Source organism: Amia ocellicauda, chromosome 15 (assembly GCF_036373705.1).
Source record: "Amia ocellicauda isolate fAmiCal2 chromosome 15, fAmiCal2.hap1, whole genome shotgun sequence".
Lineage (NCBI taxonomy): Eukaryota > Metazoa > Chordata > Actinopteri > Amiiformes > Amiidae > Amia > Amia ocellicauda.
In genome coordinates this window covers 11,273,903-11,295,492 of record NC_089864.1, presented here as the reverse complement: position 1 = coordinate 11,295,492, position 21,590 = coordinate 11,273,903, and the positions used below count along the sequence as shown (strand labels likewise).

General features: G+C 35.8%; 1 protein-coding gene across 1 annotated transcript in view; it reads left to right on the top strand.

The window, feature by feature from the left end:
* Positions 1–21,590, top strand: part of nell2a (neural EGFL like 2a) — an 89,626-nt gene that overhangs the window by 32,527 nt on the left and 35,509 nt on the right. The window contains exon 13 of the mRNA XM_066724098.1: positions 8,473–8,598. Coding sequence (XP_066580195.1) covers positions 8,473–8,598 — 126 coding nt within the window. The remainder of the gene's footprint in view (positions 1–8,472; positions 8,599–21,590) is intronic.

Below are 21,590 nucleotides of genomic sequence, written 5' to 3'. Positions count from 1 at the left end.
GAATTCTTTGAAGAAGATTCAGATGAGTGTCTTTAATGAATTAACTGGGTTCTGTAAACAAGAGCTTGGTTAAAGAGTTTGGTCTGGTCTGCAAAGTCTTGGGTACAGAGTATCCTGCATGATAGGAATAATAAATGTGCCAATAAATGACTGTGAGAGCTGTAAATCATTTGTGTTGCTCTCAGCAACTCTGTTGAAAGCTTGATCCTTGTCAAAATATTCCCTTTGTCTAACTGTGTGCCATCTATCTAGTATTATCATAAGGAACACAAAGCTATATTCCCTGTTTGTTCAACCGTATCCTTTAAAAAACAAAAGTCAGATAAATAACCTTGTGGAGCTCAAAGGCACATGAACGCAATAATAGACAAACCTCATTACTGCTGTGAATGTGTTAAACCAATCTAGACAGGAGCTGGAACAAAATGTAAAAAAAGCATGTGTACAAAATTTGAAGGAGCTGTTTAAGGGAAAAACCTCACAGAATAACATGGGCCTAAGGGGTACCTCCAACTTTTTATTAAGACAGCGAAATGTACTCACTGTCTGACAACAGTCAAATCCTGATGGAGATAATTCATGTCATAACATTTCTCAGAAAGTCCCTGAAACCACGGATATAGAGTTTCAGATTTTCAAAGTCTGCTGTTTACCTCTTAGTAACATTCATGATTTTAGTCATATTAAGATTGACAGATTCATTATGCACCTATGTAATTTAGATATTTTGGATTGAATTCGTAGCAATCTTTTTCCCCAGTTTGACAACAAAATATGATCAAAATAAAATAAAATAAAAGAACGTAAACCAGATTGTCTCATTTTCCAGGAACATTTGATTTCAGTTCTGTATATTCTCTTTTGCACTTGCGAGTTGTATAAGTTGATGGGCAACAAGAGATTTAAATTGCTCGTTACCTTCAAGGAGGCAGAGCAAAAGCATCACAGGGGATCTTTTCAGTCCTTGCAGGCATACACTTTCTGCAGTCAAGGACCTGTCATAAAATGTGAAGAAGACTTTAGGTGTTAGAACATAACAGAGTAATTTAAGCTGAGATGCAAAATTTGCACGTGGTGAATATTACATGCAGAAACACCATTTTGAAAACTGAATAATCCTGAACATTACCTGGATTCTCTAAATCTAACAGAACCACTTTAATGGTAGAACTTGAAACCCTTTAACTGCTAATTTAAAATCCACTATTTTATTATATCTTTGTTAACATAAATCTTGTGTGCACTTTCCTATTATCCTGTTTTTTATTTTATATTCTGATGCACAAAAATATAAATAGAGTCACTCATAATTCTCCATAAAAAACATAAAAAACATATTTTGTTTAGTAGACAACATTGGCAATTGATATTATTTAGAATTTATTTAATATCAAAGAAATATCATATTGACAAAAATATTGAAAATATTAAAAGTGTTACTGAACATTGAACGGATATCTGCATGTGATTCGGTGTTAATTGAAAGCCTCGTCTTAAATATTTTATTTGAAATGAAATGTTGGGAATTTAGTGAAGTACTGACGAAGAATCCACAGCAGTATGTAAGGTATTCTGTGCCTTGGTTACATGTGCTGAAAATTCTCCTGACAAGCTTCAGAGAGCATCATGAGATCATTGTCGCACCTCTGCTTGTTGTAGGCGTGGGCAATGTTGCTTTGTGTGGGCAACTGTTGTTGAATGATCAGCGTTAGTAGATTCATGAAAAGATCACAGATTTGTACGGTGCGCCTTAGGAAAAGTCCTTGAGTAAGTCATGCACGTTTGGCTTTGACAGAACATGGAGTAGTGAATGATATATTTCAACACTCTCATATTTTATGTAGACATGCGTATGAAATCATGTCGTACCCAAGGCAAGTGGTAATCATGATCATAATGGGTTTTGGTTTGTTCTTGTTTTATATTGCTTAGCAGACGCCCGTATCAAGGGAATTATATCATATTATATGTACTTACAGTTGCACATTTATACAGCTGGGATTTGACTAGAGCAATCTAGGTACAGTACCTTGCTCAAGGGTACAACAGCAGTGCCCCCCATTTTTATAGCATGGGATATCATAGATATCAGGACAGACACACAAACAAGCAGATTGATAGTAACAGGCAGTAAATAGGAATGTTATAGACCTTTGATTGCGCTGGGAAACAGCACAGGATCCACATGCCTTGCATCTGAAGTGGTCGTGGTGATGACTGAACATCTTGTTGTTCTTTCAATTATTGACACAATACTGATGAAACGTTTTTGTATCCGGTTTACTGTCACGGTTGCTTGTTTCCATGCTGATTTGTTTTCATGGTACACACACTTGGAGATAGACATGTTGTTTCATTCACCGGATGCCCTGCCGGTGAACTTCTGTGATCACCGAACTGTAGTTAAAGTCATCAGGTGGTGCTCAACGGACTGTAGTTAAATTACTCAATGGGTCATCATACTCACAGGGAAGAAAGCCGTTGAGACTCACCAAGAACAGTTTGGACAAGATGGCTGCCTTCTTCACAGTTTTTTCAGTCGTACAGCCTGGAATGCTGGGAGAACACACATCGCATAAGTTCTACAGATCATATTATGATTTTTAGACAAGCATGTGATATTAAAAGATTTTTACGAAAATAGTCATTTAAAGTACACAACATAATTCAAAATCTTAAAAAACTTAAAAAACCTAAATTGTACTTTATAAAGTTAATAAATAGAGTAGTTTTAAAGGAGTATTGAAGTGAAGCCTGTATTCACAGAATGGAGTCTATTTAGTGTATTTTCAGCTTGCGTTTTCAATTGTTTTTAGATGCTGATTATGCTAGAAAAAATATCGGAGCCGTGCTCTCCTCCATGAAAGTCCCTGTCTTAATACGTCTATAACAGTCTTGGCTGCTGCCACAGCACAGCTTCTTCTTCAAACTTGACGCCATATTTATTCACCAAACTGTGATTTTAATCCCGTCACCGGTTGATGTACTTTTTATTCACAGAGGAATTTGCAGAGGTGACTGAAAAATGTACCTGATACATGGTAAATTCTACAATAGATATCAGTGTATAGAGTGTTTCCCTGTATTTTGTATGAATGTAGTGTTTGACATCAACACGAATGTTCAAACATAGCGGTAATGAAAGCACTTTTATTTCAGAATGAGGACGAGCAATTAGACCTTTAAAAACATTGATTCTTAAGTCATACTAATAAGCAGACTTGCATTCCTATGTTACGTGCATAAGTTTGCTTTGGTGCCCGAATTAATGTACAGGGAAGTAGTTTACAGCAAACAATGAAATACATTAGAATTAATTTGGAATGTCAGAGCACATTGGGCTTGTGCGAGTTTGGTGAGCTTATTCAGTCCATTGTTCTCTCATTTTCTAGTGGTGTGATGTATCACTGATCACTACATGTGATCTTTGAATAGAATTTAAATGAACTAATGTATCCTCAGTTTTAGTTTTTTCCATCCGTGTAATGATATATAAGATTTTATTTTTTTCAGATTTCTTGTGTTTTAACAAAGCCAGCCATTTAAATTCCCAAATGTTTTCTAAAAGTAAACTTTTCACAATGTAATATTGCTCCTCGTAATATCTAGATACAGTAATAGCCCCGGGTAATTGTGTTTGCTGCTTCAGAAATAACTTTAAGTCTTGTTAAAGCTAACACTGCAGTTTTGAAAGAACTCCAAATTATGACCCAAGGGAAGCTTGCAAAAGAAGAAAGTACCAAAAGAAAGTAAAAAATAATGTTACTCTGCCATTACAAGACCTGTTCACAATTACATTAAAGTGTTGCCGCATTATTGTCATTCCAGTTCAATATCTGAATTCCCTTTCTCTCTCAACAATGTGGACAAACAACATCAGATAGACCCAATTAAGATGTGGTAAATACAAGTTAGGAGTGCTGTGTAATAATATATATATATTTATTTTTGTCATTTTGTTGGAGATGGATTGGTATCTTATCAGCCCCAATTAACATGTTTTTACATACTGTACTATTAACCTGTGCAAGGACTCATTGACAAAGTGTAATCGGATCACAATCTCGGAGGAAAGGAAATTCTATAAAATCATGTTGTTGTAAGCCTCATTAGTTGCAAGCAAAGACGTATTTTTTTATTTGAAGTGCATTTTCTTTATTTGTTATGGGATTAAATCAGAAGCAGCTGTTACTTCATTTGAAAGGCATTGGAAGTTTTGCCTCTGAGTGACAAAGATGAATAAAAATCAATTAAATGGAAGTGGTTAAGGGATTACAGCTGTGCTTGAAAATAATTTTTCTGTCATTCAATAACAAGAATTACATTTTCTGCTGATTATTAAAATGCATTGTGCTTCAGCCTAGTGTACTTTCCAGTTCTTATCTCCATGACAACTAACTTCAGTGATGTATAGCATTGCTCCACGGAGAATTTCTAGATGAAAACAAAAAAAAAACATTGAAGTGTAAAGGATTTCTAATTCAAAACGAGAAGTATATTTTGAACACAAGCTGGTGCATCGTCCATTTAGCTCACAGGAGGTGCATTTAATGTGATTTGTTTTTCTATAGTAAATCATTAATACATGCTAAACTTGAACTGTTTAAGCAAACATAAAATAAGTGAAGTTACTGACAGAGGGGAATATTGCAGCTGACAGTTTTTCAACACCTACTGTAGCATGGGCTATTATAAGAGAAGGAGGATATAAATCTGAAATGTCCACATACTGGAAACTGTCTTAAGTTTTCCTTCCCCATTCACTGGAATTAAAATCCCATGGCTTATTTATTTATTATGAATGAGTCGGTCTGCTGAATTCTGTATTATCTCTCTGTGGAACAAATTCTCAAAATATAGTTCACCTGGCTGTTTTGTTTGTTTGTCTTTTTGTTTGTTTGCTTTGTCCAAGTGAGTGGCTGGGGGAGATATCTCCTCAGACATCTTCAGAACCCATTTCTACTGTCTCCATGTAAGAAAACCAGCTGGAGTAGTCGCTGTGCAAACGATGTGCTCTTCAGGTCAGAGCAGGGCTGAATAACGAGGAGGGTAGAGAGCTGCTATTAAATCTAAAGTAGGTTACTAAAAGAATATAAAGACTTTCTTGTGTTTGTTTTGATGATAACCTATTTAGGGCACATTTCTTAAGAAGGTCGATAGCTCATGACTCTTCTGTTCACCCCAGCATCTGAATTCATGAGGAAAACATTTTGCCAGATGACAAATGTTAATGACAGACTCCTGCGAACAACTACTCTGAAATAAATATGTATTGATATATTAGACCTGTAATGAAAAGATTAATAAAAATCAGGGATAATATGAAGCAGCAGAGCGATGGCAAATGTTTTGAGCGAGTACAGCAGGTATTAATCACTTTGTATTACTCGGGCTGGTTCCTTGAATAGATAATTCTGTTGGTGCTGTTAGTGCATCGTTCAAACATGGCAGGGCTGCTAAGTTTCTTAGGGTGATTTGCCGAAGTATTGCTGTTCAAGGTGTGATTGGCAGTGGAATTGCAGATTCTTTTAATTTGCTTGTGATTCAAGCTTTAGTGCCTTCTTAATGGCAGAACCCTGCAGACATTAGCAGCATGGGCGCATTATCTGTACAGTTCCCCGCTGCTTCTCAGCTCCAGTCCTGGTGGGGTCTGTCTTCTTGTGTGAGAGAGCTAACATCATGACAACTACGCCACCAGGCTTTCTTTTTCAGTTCTTCGCCAGAATGTAATAATCTATTTGCATTTACTTTGTTGTCAAAGGGCTTGGACAAATTAAACACTTTTTTTTGTTTTTCCCAGACTGCGCTTTGAATTTTGACCTTTTGAGAAAGTTGCATTAGCACTTTTCGACTCAGTTCGGTGGTGGCCGAATGGCAAGGCACTGTGCAAATTGCAAGTGCTTCGTCTTCCACTGTACAACATTGCATATTGATAGTGCAACTGTGGACATGTAATGAGTCTTAATAGATGTCTTATATCACCTTTTCCAATAAATATAATCTCTAACACACCTGCAGAAAATGATAAGATTTTTCTTTCTCATTCTGAAGCTCAGTTTGTCATGGTCTAACTATCATTGAAGGATGCACTTTGTAACAAACATTACTATTTATAAAAATAAAGAAATAATTTTCTGTGGGGATGAGATTGGCAAAATTAAAATTGGCGTTTGCCAGCTAAAAACTGAAAGCACAGCCAAATGGTGATGGGAGGTAATCTCTCTGCTGCCAGATCGCAGAGTAGCCCACACATATTCTGTCCCTGTTTCTCATGTCGTGCTGTCTTTTACACCACACTCTGGGCCCAAGAAACCATCCCCACTTTTGGACTCCATTCATGCCATTGCCATTTTAAGAACAAGAAAAGTATATTTCAAATTACATCATAGGACTTCATGAACTACTGAAAACCTGAAATATTTTGGTTTCTAATTGTAGTTGTTGGTAGCACACATTAATAATCTGTTAAAACTTCATCCAGATTATTCTTTACATCATTATTACAATTTTTTTATGTTGTCTGCAAACAAACCAGTTAATCAATTATGAAATAAGGACTGTAGTTTCTGTTGTTCATGTTATGAATAAAATAAAATGCATCTCAAGGGCTATCATTAAGAGGTAGACAGGCAATCTGTTTCAACATTTTGTTGTTTGAATCAACTAAGACTTTCAGATGAAGCTCGGCATAATATTACACTGGTCTGTGGAGAGTTTATTTACTTTGTTACTTTAATGTAACAAAGCTGCTGCATAACATTTTATTTGGAGATAAAAGCAGGTATTGATTTCTTCCTCCTTTTAATGCGCTGTATCATGTGCCGCTACGTGACAGAACAATCATGGGAATGGAGTCAGCTAATGGAGATGGAAATCACCTCTCCTTCGTTACAAGTCATTTAAATTCAGAAGCCTGTAATCCCAATAGTGACAAGTTATAACATATTGTTTCAGCTAGACTGACTAAGTGTCAGTGGTGACCGATGGTGCCCACAGTTAATAGGCACTAAATCAACTCACGGTTTCCTTCAGTGTGAATTTCAGATAAATGTAATCTTAACCTCATCCAGGGGTAACTACTGTAGCTTTGTCTGGGGCACGTATAAAACCCAGGAGACACATCTAACCACACGGCTTATTCTTAATTCTTAATTTGATTCCAATTATTCACTTAATAAATAAGTAAAAACTTGTGAGCTCAGTTTGTACATGTTTATCAGCATGGATACTGCACAATAAGTGGAGATGAAGTGGGAGAAATAAAAGAAAACAGTTAAACTCTGAAATAGAAAACTTACAAGAAATTGTAAGAAAGTGCTCAGCAGAGGAGGCTGGGGGTGGTGGAGGCTGCCAAGGCCATACACAGCATTGAGTGTAAAGAGGTGTATCTTAACAATATTGTAATTATTATCGTATGAAAATGTAATAGATTTTTACATATTGTAAAATCGGCAGCGGTGGGTTGTTTTGCAGCAGTATTGTGGACGGTACTAAGAAGCTGAAAAGGCCTTGACGTGTTGCTTCATGTGAGGTGTGTTTCAGTCTGATGTAATAGAAAGGTTCAAATCAATGCTGAAAAGGTTTCTTCTTCTTTTTTGATAAATTTTGGATACAATTATCGTCTTCCATTGAATTTGGAGAGAACTGTTCTATAGAAAGCAATAATATGTACATGAAGGAAGACAAAAATCAATGCCACACGTATTTATCTGAAACATCAATAGATTCAGATCGGCTTTTCAAAAATGATCTGTCTGCTGAATACCTATGACGTATTCCAACTTAATTGCATTCACTTCATCACATTAACTAATATATGCCTCATATGTTTACATAATTTACTGGCAAACGATAAATCATGGAACAAAGATACAAATTCTTATGTGCAACAAATAGCCAAACAAATATGGCCCAGGTTATAACTGAGATACCGCTTTGCTTGTCAATAGTTATAATTATGTTAACCCCCTTTTCTTGTCCATATGAAAACTTTTCAGTATTTGGCTCTTTGAATCATTTAATGTTGTCAATTACCATCTGAAGCCTCGGTTAACAGTCATGCTTAGGGTTAGGTTAAGGTTTTACTATTTATTTTTAATTATTTTATAATCTAGAACATAATTCTTAGCAAAAGTTAAACTTAAGTTCTGTAGTATGTGATGGTAGAATAAAGTGGGGAAAACAATATGATTCAAATGATCATGCTAAGACAAAATTGGGAAATAAACAGGCCATGCATATTGAAATTTGCAACCATTTACAGACCACGAAGAATTAAATGATTGCAGCAAATGTATTATATTCTTATTTTCGGAAAATATTAGAAATTAAATGAGACTGGAGGGGTATTCAAATAAACTGGAAAACAAATTGTTTTGTGTTTTATTTAATGTATCTAGACATAAACAATATCCAAGCTTTCATCTTTGTAATAAAAAAAAATGCATCTAACCGTATTTTCTGTCTTTGCAGATGTTGATGAATGTGCAGAAGGGAGGCACTATTGTCGAGAAAACACCATGTGCGTAAATACTCCCGGGTCCTTCATGTGTATCTGCCAGACTGGCTACATCAGGATTGATGATTATTCATGTACAGGTAAGCACTGAGGAACCTTTTTTTAAGTACAACCAAGTTTACCACTGTGCCGGTGTTTTTTTACTTGATTTGCCTAACTAGTTGCTGACATCTGATACTGCTGGGTAAATGTGACTGTGATGCAGATAACTGGCTCACAACATTAGTGCTACCCAAGGTTTTTGTCTTAATAGATGATATGACTCACATGTACAAAATTAAGCCTTTTTTATCTCTTTTTTTAAGTGGATTTCTTTTTATAATAACTAGTATGTTGTGACACCAAATCTTGCATTCAAAATGTGTATACAATTAATTACATCTATTTTGTTGAAAGGCAAGTATTGCTTGGTGATTTATTTGTGTTTCGAAAGTTGTGGAAATGATTTTCAGCCACAGGCAACTAGTGTCCATGTCAGTACACAGAAGCTGAGATCCCGAATACGCTTTGCTTTCACATTCAGGATCAGCCAGCCCATAAACGAAGAGCAAGTGAGCTATCAAAACCATGTCAGGCTACTGAAGTCTGTGACATGATGAAGGTCAACACTCTGTCAGATAGCACTAAGCAACTAAAACAAGAATCGTTGGTGTATTCAGATAAAAGCAGGATATGATTCTGGCAGCTATCCCTGTGAGAAAGATGATGGACCCTCTGATTTCAGGAAAGACCCCGACCAAATTTTAACTTTGATCCAGCCACCAAAGCCAGATTGTAATTATAATAGTTAACATGGCAGTTGTTTAATTTGACAGAGGATTCATTCTTCTCTCTGGTGTAAACCCCCATCACTGTATCATACGTAGCGCAAATCTAACCATACATGAAAAGTCTACGGTCTCAACTGGTTGAAAAAGTGGATTGAGAAGTGGAAAAGCCATGCTTGAGCTTGACCACTCATGTCCAGCTCTTGGAGGATGTCCAACCAGCTGGCCTGGACCAACCACTGTTTCTACAGTTGCTCAGGGCTATTGACACAAGTCACAAAATGTACATTGAATGGTTATAAAATTAGTCATTAACAATACACATAGTTGTGAAGTAAATAATTGATTCATTTCTGAGCATTTTTCAGATTACAGCTTTTGACAAGGCATATCACTTACATTTTCACACACTTCCTAAGTGGGGATAATAGAGCCATTACATATTGCACTTTACATTGAGAAGATATGAGAGTGTGCAAATGTCTTCTAATTATGTCATAACACTTTACATTAAGTGTCCCTAATCACTGCGTATTTACACTATAATTACTTGTTACAGTGTAAATACAGTGTAAATAGGCATAATTACATTGGTAGTTACCAAGTAACTACAGAGTAATTAGGGACAATAAATATAAAGTGTTACCATAGGACAGTAAAAACATTGTAACTATGCACAATTACAGTGTAAATACAGTGTAAATATGCATAATTAAACTGGTAGTTACCAAGTAATTACAGTGTAAATACACAGTAATTAGGGACACTTCATGTAAAGCGTTAAAAATTGTTTCTCTTGAGAGAGAGGACTAGCCTTGTTGATCTGCACTGGAAAATTGTAACTTATGAATTGTGAAGAATTTGGCTACAGGTCTTGTGATACAGCTGGTAATAAACCTGCTGTCAACAGTTAATGCTTCTGTGTTTATTAATTGTTGTTTGGAAGCAGATAGTTGTGATTCAAACTATGAAAGTTGATGGGAGGCAGAGAAAAGCATGTTTGATGCTGATGGTGTACAGCTGTAGAGAATGAACTGCTAATACACTCCAGTTTTTAAAAACCAATGGCTACCAAACAGGATTCCTTTATTCGCCGTGTAACATGGCAATTGATCTGTTTTATCTTACATCTCTACATGTAGGTCAGCCCGTGTGATCTGCTCCATTGTATAAAGTCTCATTCATATCAGATTTGTCTTCATGCCTGAAGAATGTAGTGGAGTGATTATTCATGTGTTTATTATTTTATACTGTATGTACTTCCACTGCTATGTTTTATGCTCTGGGACATTGATGATCTGTGATAAATACTTTCATCCTATTTTATTAAGGTATTTTTATTTTGAAAATCTAAACATAAGACATTGACTGTACTTGATTTTATCATTTATATCTTGTGTGATTCTCTGTATTTGATTGCGTGTAGATTATATGACATGCTAGTAATTTAGCTGCTGAAACTACTTTCAAAACCAAATGGTAAAAACTCTGCAGTGCAAGGAAAGTAGCCCATTAGTGAAGCATTATCACATCAGGTGTATAGTTGTTCCTTCCTGTATAATTTACTTAAGGAACTGTATATAATGTAATGAAAGATATAGAACAAAGAAATTAAAGACAGTAATTAAGCTGAAATGGAAATCTTTGTAGGTAGGCCAGTTCACTGAATTCTTCCAGTTATACAGAATTTCCCCTGTGATCAACTTTCTCTACATATCAAACAAAATATGAGCTTAATGTTTTAGGCACATTTAGATTATTAATTAAATGTGAGCCTGTTATATAAACTAACTCATTCATATAAATTAAAATGAATTATTTTAAGTGTTTTTTAATATGTCATTTACGGAGGCAATGGAAGATTTAAATGAATAACAAATGCTATGCTGATATGGTTTGAGGACTTTGAACTATCAGTAAAATGTTAAGTACAGCTGCTACACAATGATGTATTATGACTTACAGAATGAAGTTAAATGTCAAAATAAATATGCATATATCATTCTGTTTTTTAGAGTGCATGCTTGTACTAATTATATTTCAGTATTTTCAACTAATGAATCCTTTCACTGATGGAAACACACCTCAGAGGTTGTATTGCAGTTAGGAATCCTTCCAATCTCACTCTGAAAATGCAAAATTAATTGACTTCAACGAAATCTATTGTCTTTGGCTTGTATATTGTGTGACCTACGACAACTACATTCAGATATCAGAGCTTTATATTGAAAACAAAGGGACAGCACACATTATTGGACCTTTAACCACGAGAAAGCCATTCTCACATCCTTACAATCTTTCAATAGAAATAATATCAAATTGTGTCTTTAAATACATTAAATTACATAGATCTCAATTTCAGGACCCAGATTTTACAATTAATATTTACAATACATATATTGTCACATGTTGTAGGCCTTGAGGATCTGGGTATTCATTTAATCAATGCAGCATTCAACACTGTAATCCCTGAGGTCAGAGCTGTGGCCCTTGGCCTTCAACATTGATATTATCTGTCAATCCGTTGTAAAACACTGGTCATGTGTTATATACAAGATTTAGCCAATATGAAAACCATCAAACCAGTAGCATTCTTCAGTATTACAGCACTTTTTTCTCATTGTGTGTTCCTGTTTTCTTTCAGGCACTTTTTTAATGCCAGTATTAATTAAAAAAACAAAACTTCCCAACACTAAGAAACCTTTACTTTCCTGTCTTTGTTCCTCCTCCAAATGTCATCAGTCTTGTACTGATGTTCTGCATCTGATGACCCTGTTTACCAGTCCGCCTTGGAGGCTGAACCTACATCAATCATTTTTGAGCACAGCTCTCTGTAGGAACAAAGGGGTACTTGTAGGCCAGGCTTATTGTTCTTATATAGCACTGTAACAAAATGCAGGTGCGCATGTGACACATTTGATGATAAATTATTCAAGAGAACGACAGTTGTCTATTAATAATACAGAGCCAAGTGGGGAAATTAAATGTATTCTTGTACTCAAAATGTGTGTATTCTTCAAATCAGTATGTTCTCACACCTTAAAAGTACTAGCATAAACTCTGTTGTTGTTGTTGTTGTTGTTGTTGTTGAAGATTTATTATTTGTTTATCGATGGCTAAATTGCAGTAATACAGCCGACCAGTGTTGTTATCTGGGAACTTTTATAATATGCAGTACTTGATTCTAAAAAAGACAAGGGCTTCTTACTTTGAGACTCTTGTGTATCTAACATGTGCCGTGATTAAAAATATTTTGCCTGTTGTAGAAGATGGCTGAATACACATTAACTGGGTCACTTTTTATCTCTTCTACTTTGAACTACACTCGTTCTAGTCAAAAGAAGCCACTTCTTGTACAAAAGTGCTCTCTCCCCAAGGCTTGAAATAAGTAGCTCACAATTTCAGTATTGCTTAGTACAACAGAAAATTAAAATACTGCATTGTAACTGATTTAATACAGACTATTCATTAAGTACAAGTTACACCCTGTACATCTTATGTGTTGTGTATTGTCTTTTTCACTTTTTCAAAAGGAAATAAACAAAGAGCAGAAAAAAATATACAGAAGTACAATATACATATATTCATTTAATTTCAATGTTACTATACATTATATGATTAAGTAATCATTTGCAACAATTAACTGAAAATATTGTACTGATTCTCATTCATTAATAAATAAGTCATTACATTTCCAATGGCCTGTGATTTGCAAGAGACGTGATTGCAACTTCCAGGATTATTGATACTACAATACACAGTGATGTCTGATATTTATGTCATTCGTTTTACAGTTTGAGTTCTAGTGTGGACATTGGAAAAGCATAGTGTTCTTTAATGATTATAGTTTCCAAGATCTTCAAAAGCCTAATGAATAAATTATTGCCAGATACTAAATCATAAAGCTGTGTGGAAATGCTGTGTGAAGTGGACCATGGAGGACTAGGTAGCGAAGGAAACTGGACAACAGATTTTCACTAAATCTCTAATTATTAAAAGCCTTTCTCTATAATGGAAGCTCAACAGATGTGTTGTGTGAAGTCAGAGAACATGGTACCATAGGATTTATTTGTGACGTCTCCATAGTTCAGACCAGTCTTCTGGTAAAATGCTATTAAAGTATTAAAACATTGACCGTGCTTGTCTCTGAAACATGGATTTATTAGTTGTTCTCTTTTTAAAGCTATGGTATAAAATAAGATGCCAAGACTTCAGAAGGTGAACACATCAAACACTTTTTAGTTAGGATTGTAGAGAAACAGTATCAAAGTGAGGGATATGAATTACAAACAGAGCTGGGTCGTACATAATAGTTATATATTTTAGGTTTTAAATACACTCACCTAAAGGATTATTAGGAACACCATACTAATACTGTGTTTGACTCCCTTTCGCCTTCAGAACTGCCTTAATTCTATGTGGCATTGATTCAACAAGGTGCTGAAAGCATTCATTAGAAATGTTGGCCCATATTGATAGGATAGCATCTTGCAGTTGATGGAGATTTGTGGGATGCACATCCAGGGCACGAAGCTCCCGTTCCACCACATCCCAAAGATGCTCTATTGGGTTGAGATCTGGTGACTGTGGGGGCCAGTTTAGTACAGTGAACTCATTGTCATGTTCAAGAAACCAATTTGAAATGATTCGACCTTTGTGACATGGTGCATTATCCTGCTGGAAGTAGCCATCAGAGGATGGGTACATGGTGGTCATAAAGGGATGGACATGGTCAGAAACAATGCTCAGGTAGGCCGTGGCATTTAAACGATGCCCAATTGGCACTAAGGGGCCTAAAGTGTGCCAAGAAAACATCCCCCACACCATTACACCACCACCAGCAGCCTGCACAGTGGTAACAAGGCATGATGGATCCATGTTCTCATTCTGTTTACGCCAAATTCTGACTCTACCATCTGAATGTCTCAACAGAAATCGAGACTCATCAGACCAGGCAACATTTTTCCAGTCTTCAACTGTCCAATTTTGGTGAGCTTGTGCAAATTGTAGCCTCTTTTTCCTATTTGTAGTGGAGATGAGTGGTACCCGGTGGGGTCTTCTGCTGTTGTAGCCCATCCGCCTCAAGGTTGTACGTGTTGTGGCTTCACAAATGCTTTGCTGCATACCTCGGTTGTAACGAGTGGTTATTTCAGTCAAAGTTGCTCTTCTATCAGCTTGAATCAATCGGCCCATTCTCCTCTGACCTCTAGCATCAACAAGGCATTTTCGCCCCCACAGGACTGCCGCATACTGGATGTTTTTCCCTTTTCACACCATTCTTTGTAAACCCTAGAAATGGTTGTGCGTGAAAATCCCAGTAACTGAGCAGATTGTGAAATACTCAGACCGGCCCGTCTGGCACCAACAACCATGCCACGCTCAAAATTCCTTAAATCACCTTTCTTTCCCATTCAGACATTCAGTTTGGAGTTCAGGAGATTGTCTTGACCAGGACCACACCCCTAAATGCATTGAAGCAACTGCCATGTGATTGGTTGGTTAGATAATTGCATTAATGAGAAATTGAACAGGTGTTCCTAATAATCCTTTAGGTGAGTGTATATTACCAGCACATTCTGAAAATGTGTGATCAGTGGTGACCATTTATTTGGCCAAGCACAATTCCTACTTATTTTCCAGTCATAAAAGTCAACTCATAATGTGTTAGATTCATTGAACCCATTACCACAGCATTACCCATGTGAGTTGCAAGGTTAAGTTTGTTTGTTGGAGCAAATAATATGTGCCTTAGATTAAAGCCAGCTAGTGACTGCTTTCTTTTCTTTGTTTCAACTTAATTTTACTGTAGGTATAGTTACAGTAAACATGTTTTATATCCCAAGCCCGAAGAGCTAGAAGATATCTTCATAGTTTAGAAAGTATGCCTTACCGTAGCCAAACAGCAAACTTGACCTGGAAAGAAAAGGAATCAGTTACGTAAATAAATCATATCAGTACAAAACAGTTTGAGGTTTCATCCTGAATCTGAAACACAAACTATAACAATCAATGAATACTGCACATTGCCATAGATACTGGTATTGACTCCTTAGTGTGCCGTGATTCTAAATACCAATTTAGATTAGAATGGCGATCTTTAAAGGAAAAGCTGACTCTAAGGTTAATTATATAATGGGGTTTTAATTCTCCTCTGCTATATACAACAAAGATTAAAGATCTTGCTTTTTGTTGATCAACCTCAATTGGTGCATGTCCCGGAAAAACGTAGATAACATATATTGCTCTGCTTGCACAGTACACCTGCAGTAATGCTATTACCGTTCTGTCTGCAAATGTTAATAACTTTACTAATTGATTCTTGGGCTGCCAGTGCCAATTATGATGTTTTCAGAACAATGAGGCGCAATTTACCAGTTACATGGTTATTATTAAACCTCCTGGGTATTAGCCGTAAATGAAGCTTATTATATTCTTTGGTCACCTTTTCTTTCTGAATTACTGGATGTTCCCAAGTGAAAACCCAGGGGAGGAAGCGTTGGCATAAAGCCAGACATAGGATTAGTGTAAGATGTCATGCTCTCTTAACCATTTGGTAGTAGACGTGGATCATTATCTTAGTGTAAAGTCCATTTGTGACCAAGTTTGAGCCTCTTGTACCCTGCTTTTTGGGCTAAAATATCCGTACATGCTTTGGAATCCATCCAGTGTCCACCTGCGGTGTATTTGAAAAATAAAGCGACCGACTGATATTAAGTGACTAAATCTTGTGCTAATCAGAAACTTTGGAACGTCTCTCTCCTAGGAGGCTTGACTGTGTTGCTGTTCAACTGCAGATACAGAAAATACTTTTGATGAACCCAGAGTTTATACATCTCGTATAAAAGAATCAAAGCCTGCAAAATGAATTCCCTATCCATTTCCGAGGTCATCAGCATTCGGAAAACTCATTGTGTTGGTTAAGCATTAGAAGGTCTTATGTGGTGCAGCTGTCCCAACATTAAAATGAGCAAATACCATTTGGGATGGGCAAACATTATATTGGCACTACTATAGGGAAAGGACCAATGCTAATTATTAGTACTGGCCCCATGTTTCTACTCTGGGAGTGAGATGTCTGAGGTCTGAAAACACTCTGTTTAGTTAAATGTATTAATAATCCAAGTTAAAGGTGTTTGTTCCCAAACAATGTCATTCATTTTATATTCATTTTCATTGATTTTGTACAGCAGTCACAATCTTGGAAGAAGTGACTCAATGCAAACCATTATTTTGCGCACTTTCAGTTATAAGAGAAATGTATTTTACAATAATTGCGCCAGACATCCTATTACCCTTATTATTCACATTGGACAGCTGGACAAATTACTGACTGCGGAACCAAATCACAGCAGAGCCACTCTGGCCCCACGCCAAGAGGAGTGAGTTCAACACAACCAGCGGATGCACTTAGAGACAAAGTGCAGGAGAAATGCAGATTCCAGAGAGCAAGACAAAATACAGTATTTTTGAGGAAAATAAGACAGGCACTCACAATATTTACACCTGCTCTTAATGTATGTGAATATAACAAATCGTAAAGCAAATTTGAAGAAGTTTGTGTAGGACTCGGTGTGTCCCAGGAATAAAAAACGAACAGACGAGCTACAATGTAATTATGTTGGAATTCCTTCAGCCATATTAAAACTGCCCCGTTCCTAATTATCACTTAACCATAGGGCATGTCAAGCTCCTATTAATTGGGACCTCTGTCTGCATGCTTGAAAACTGAGGGGAATTCTCTGGAGGTGTAATTTCCAACCCAGCAATGAAGAGTAAATAGTCAGCCCATCCTTTTTGTTAAACGGGTTTTTTGTTCATGAAATGTGAAGTTAAATGAGTCCGTTTAGAAAAGCAGCTCAGTCACTTTCTTTCCAGAATGTCTATTGTTTATTATAGAAACAGAATAACATGTTTTGTTGTTGATGATGTTGTTTATGTGGTGCTTTATAATTTTTTACCAGGTGCATTTATTTTTCAAGATAAGCATTTCATCCCTTGAAATCCATAGGCTGTGACATTAGGAATTGCACACAGCTTACTGCTTTGACTAGAAGCTTTACTCCAGCATGTAATTAGCTTTTAAAACAAAATGAGAAAAATAATGTGGAATATGGTGTAATTATAAATTATAGAATTTATGAATTTTTGAGTTCTTAATTAAAATGAAATCCCTAGATAAACACACCCACGTCCACACACACACACACACACACACACACACATATATATATATATATATATATATATATATATATATATATGAACTATAGATCACAAGCTACTCTGATTCTGTTTTCTCTATTGTTTCGTACTCAAGGGGCATATACATAAAGCTATTCACATTTAACTGTTTGTTTGTCTTTGCTTTTCTTTGTTATTCTCAAGCATTCTTACAGTTTTATTCTACAATTCTGCACTCATTATTCAAGGAATTAATTCATTTCTCATGTTCCGCTTCAGCCTTCTTTCATCCCTTAATTATGTAGTAATTTCCTTTCCAAAATGAATTTATTGCACTTCTTTAGGCATTTCTGGGATTATATTTTACAGAGATGGAAAGCTAACTATTAAGTGTCTGCTCCTCTTCTCCAGTTAAGAGCAGTGTCTTAGAGTGTATATGTGAAAATATAATACAATTTAAATATATATATATATATATATGTACATAATTTGGAGGGTTATTATTAAGATCACATCATATGTTATTCTAAGGCTTAATCATTTCATAAGAACTTATTTGTCTTCTTGTGCTTCCTGGTTAACAGTTGTACTGTTATTATGTATGCTAATAATATGCTAATCTGTCAAAGGTGATTGGAGGAATATGAGCTGGAGAGTCAAACTGGCATTTGACAGTGATCTGAAGCCCTCTTATAAAACATAATCCACTTGCTCTGTGCACTCAGAAATACTTAAGATAATTTCCTTTCTGTCGGCAGCTCTTTATCTGGAGGAGTTAAGAGTATCAGAACATGGCAGTGGCATTTCCTAATTAAAGAATGAGAGTACTAATTAAAATGAAGACGTGATCTCTAACCCTCATTGCTTGTTTGACCTCATCCTCAGAGGAACTGAGAGAGAAAATGTACAGTAGTTATTAGGAACACGATACAATGGTCTCATTAAAATATGCACAGGCACAAAAAAAGGACAAACTTCCTTTGTTAAAATTTTTAATCTATATACTGCAAAACTTCCAGTGCTCACCGGGTCTCAAATAGTAGCCGGTCTCCAATAGTCGCCGGGTTGATAATCATGTAATCAAAAGCCGGTCATTTGACAGTGTTTTATAAAGAAAAGGGAAATCGATACAGTTTCTAAAGATGCATTAACACATTTGAAAGAACCTTCCACCACATATTTACGTAAACCTTTATTTTTAGTTTTTGCTTCTTTCTTGTTTTCAGTAAATATATACTGTATATATATATATATATATATATATATATATATATATATATATATATATATATATATATATACCGATCAGCCATAGTTATTTGGAATAAATGCAGGGGGCATTAAATTGAAGTTTTATGGTATTTAAACCAAGACATTTTTGTATTTCCATCCTAATAGGTTGATGCGACACTTTATAACTTCATGCTTTGTTTTTGTATAAAATTGCTAACAGCTAAATGAGTTTTTTTCTGATCTATTTGATCAAAGTTGCCTTAATTCATGATCATTGCAATTCTACATTTGTGATTTGCATTAAAAATGGTAGATCTAATTAGTTTAATGTTTTATTGTGAGCTGATTTCAGAAATTGTCCAAACCATATGGCTCTGGAAACAAGTAATATTGGGGAAATAAAGCATATATTTTACTTAGTAACTGCAATATTGTTATCTAGCCTTATATTTTGATTGTATCCAAACATACCAGAACATACTTTGCATGTTTTATTAATAGCTCTTAGCATGCTGGTAGTACACATCTCTGAACTATAAATAAAGCAATGTCCTTGAGGCAACAATCTGTGTGAGCCCACAAACTGTTTTTCTGCATAATGATGAAGCAAGGAATTCAGCATTATTCACCTCAAGATGAAATGAAATTCAGAACTGATGCTCTTAAAAAAGGTGACAGAAAATGTTGAACAAAAGGTGACTGCTTTGAATTTGATCACAGATACCTAAATCTAACTGTACCTCAATATAGGAGAGAGAGCATTTAGAAATGCAGCGTTTGATCATCTACTGATAATAGTGTGGAAAAGTTGGTAGGGTGAATCTGAATTATGGACTCTGAAACCAGTTTAGGAAGGTTTAGCTCAATAAACCTGCACTTGTTTTGTGCCGATATGGAAAGAGCTTGTGGGAATGTGATACTCTAGAAGAATCAGAAAACCTTGCAAGCTTGTTAAATATAATATCTCTCAGGGGTTACCTGCAGAGTTATTTTTGCAATCTAGCTTAATGCTATCTTGCATTTTTACTTCCTTTGTGCCACAAATGCATTGAGATGTATATATGTATGTATGCATTGCAAACCTCAAAAGTAAATGTTACTTAAGTCCAACCAAAATGGTGTGGCGTGATAGATACGTTTCTTAGCATCCTTCATGCGATCCTGATTGCTTTTAATCCTTTGGGTCTTCATTCAACTATAATAATGTATTTATGGTGGTTATTTAATCTTTGATCTGTACATTTGGGCTGCTTATTTTTAAAACAAATCTGATTATAATTACAGATTAAAGAATATCTCTCCACACATTGTAGAATGTTTTTTTCTTTTTTTTTTGCTGTTGGGGGGATGGTGGAGGGGGGCTATAATTACTGGAAATATTTAAACACAGTGAAGAAACTTGTTGGCTTATTTCCTTCTACAGATAAAGCGAATGGGTTTAATTTCGGAATTCATTTTTACAGAGCGTGTCCCATTAACGTACATAAAATAGATTCAACAGTCTTAGATAATTAATGGCAATTGGACATCTGCTTAGATTTAAATATAACCCAAAGGGAATTGCCAGAACCCAAATGCTTTAGAAAGAGAAGAGTGAACATCCGGTCAATATTAAACTTCCCATACATTATTCTGTGACTAATAAATGCAGCGCAGGCTGCTACACTGATAATCCTCTCGAGTCGCTTTGCATAAATGTGGAATACAGTCTAATCCAAGAACTCCCACCGGTATTAAAATCATTTGGACTACTCTTTTGCAATTTTGCTTACTGTAGAGAAAACAGCCCTAACTAAGTGTAAAGTGTAATGGCTGTGGAAGACTTCAGCTACCTGTCATATACTTGCATCTGGGTTATGTTTTGTGCAGCACCATTTCAAGTTTTATTTTGGTAGGCAGGTATTTTTATTCCTGGCAAGACCACTGAATTCCATTAGTCACATTATTGAATAACAAACATATTGCCTTAATGTACCATAATCTCCCGAATCAAGGCCCAGAGGTTAAAGTAACTGCACTACATGCATTAGACATAATGTCCACCCCCCCACCCAAAAAAGAATTCTCAGATTTCTCAACATCAGGCATTGTGGCATAAAACTGTCATTATGGAGCTTTGCGGTTTAAAATTATAAGAAATAAATGGGTGGGGGGGAGTGATTGTTCATCTGTGAATGCTGACTCTTCAGATTCACATATATTCTGCTAAGCACCAGTACAGGTACAGTTATTGCCTTGTAAAATAAACTGAGGTGTTACTTGCTTTTCACAAAGTTCCATACATGCCATAATCCATTTGCAGATAACGGTTGAATGTTTCATGTTTGAAGTGTAATGTCGATCCACACCAATCACAAATTAAAATCGTAGTATTTGATGGCTGCTTTGTAATTGTTAGGAGGCCGAATCCTCTGCCAAACCAAAAATCCATCATGACATATTTGAATTTGGAGTGAGCAGGTGGGTCAGGCAATTAATTTAGTCCTTGGTTTAGTTCTTTTTAGCTTATTAAGAAATATCATGATTTTTCTTTCTCTTAACATGTTATCAGCATTTCATTACTTTTTTCCTGCCCTAAGCCACCTCTCACTGTCAGTGTTACAAAATGTGGACCCGGATGTTTTGGCTGTTTTTTATTACTATTTGTAAAAGTGACCATCCTTCAGTGTTTTTGTCTTTAGGGACAAAGAGGAACTGTTTTTTTTTTTTGCTGTGCTGTGGTGGACAGTTGGATTCCTGGTTCTGAAGGTCAGATGTACTTTGGCATTCATAAAGTGCCTATGGAGCTCACTGCTTGCCAAGATCATCCTTTAATCCGTTAAAAGGACAGTATCAGACTATTTCTTTAATTTCATGAGAACTGTTGGCTTTGGGGTATAGGGTTGTGCAGC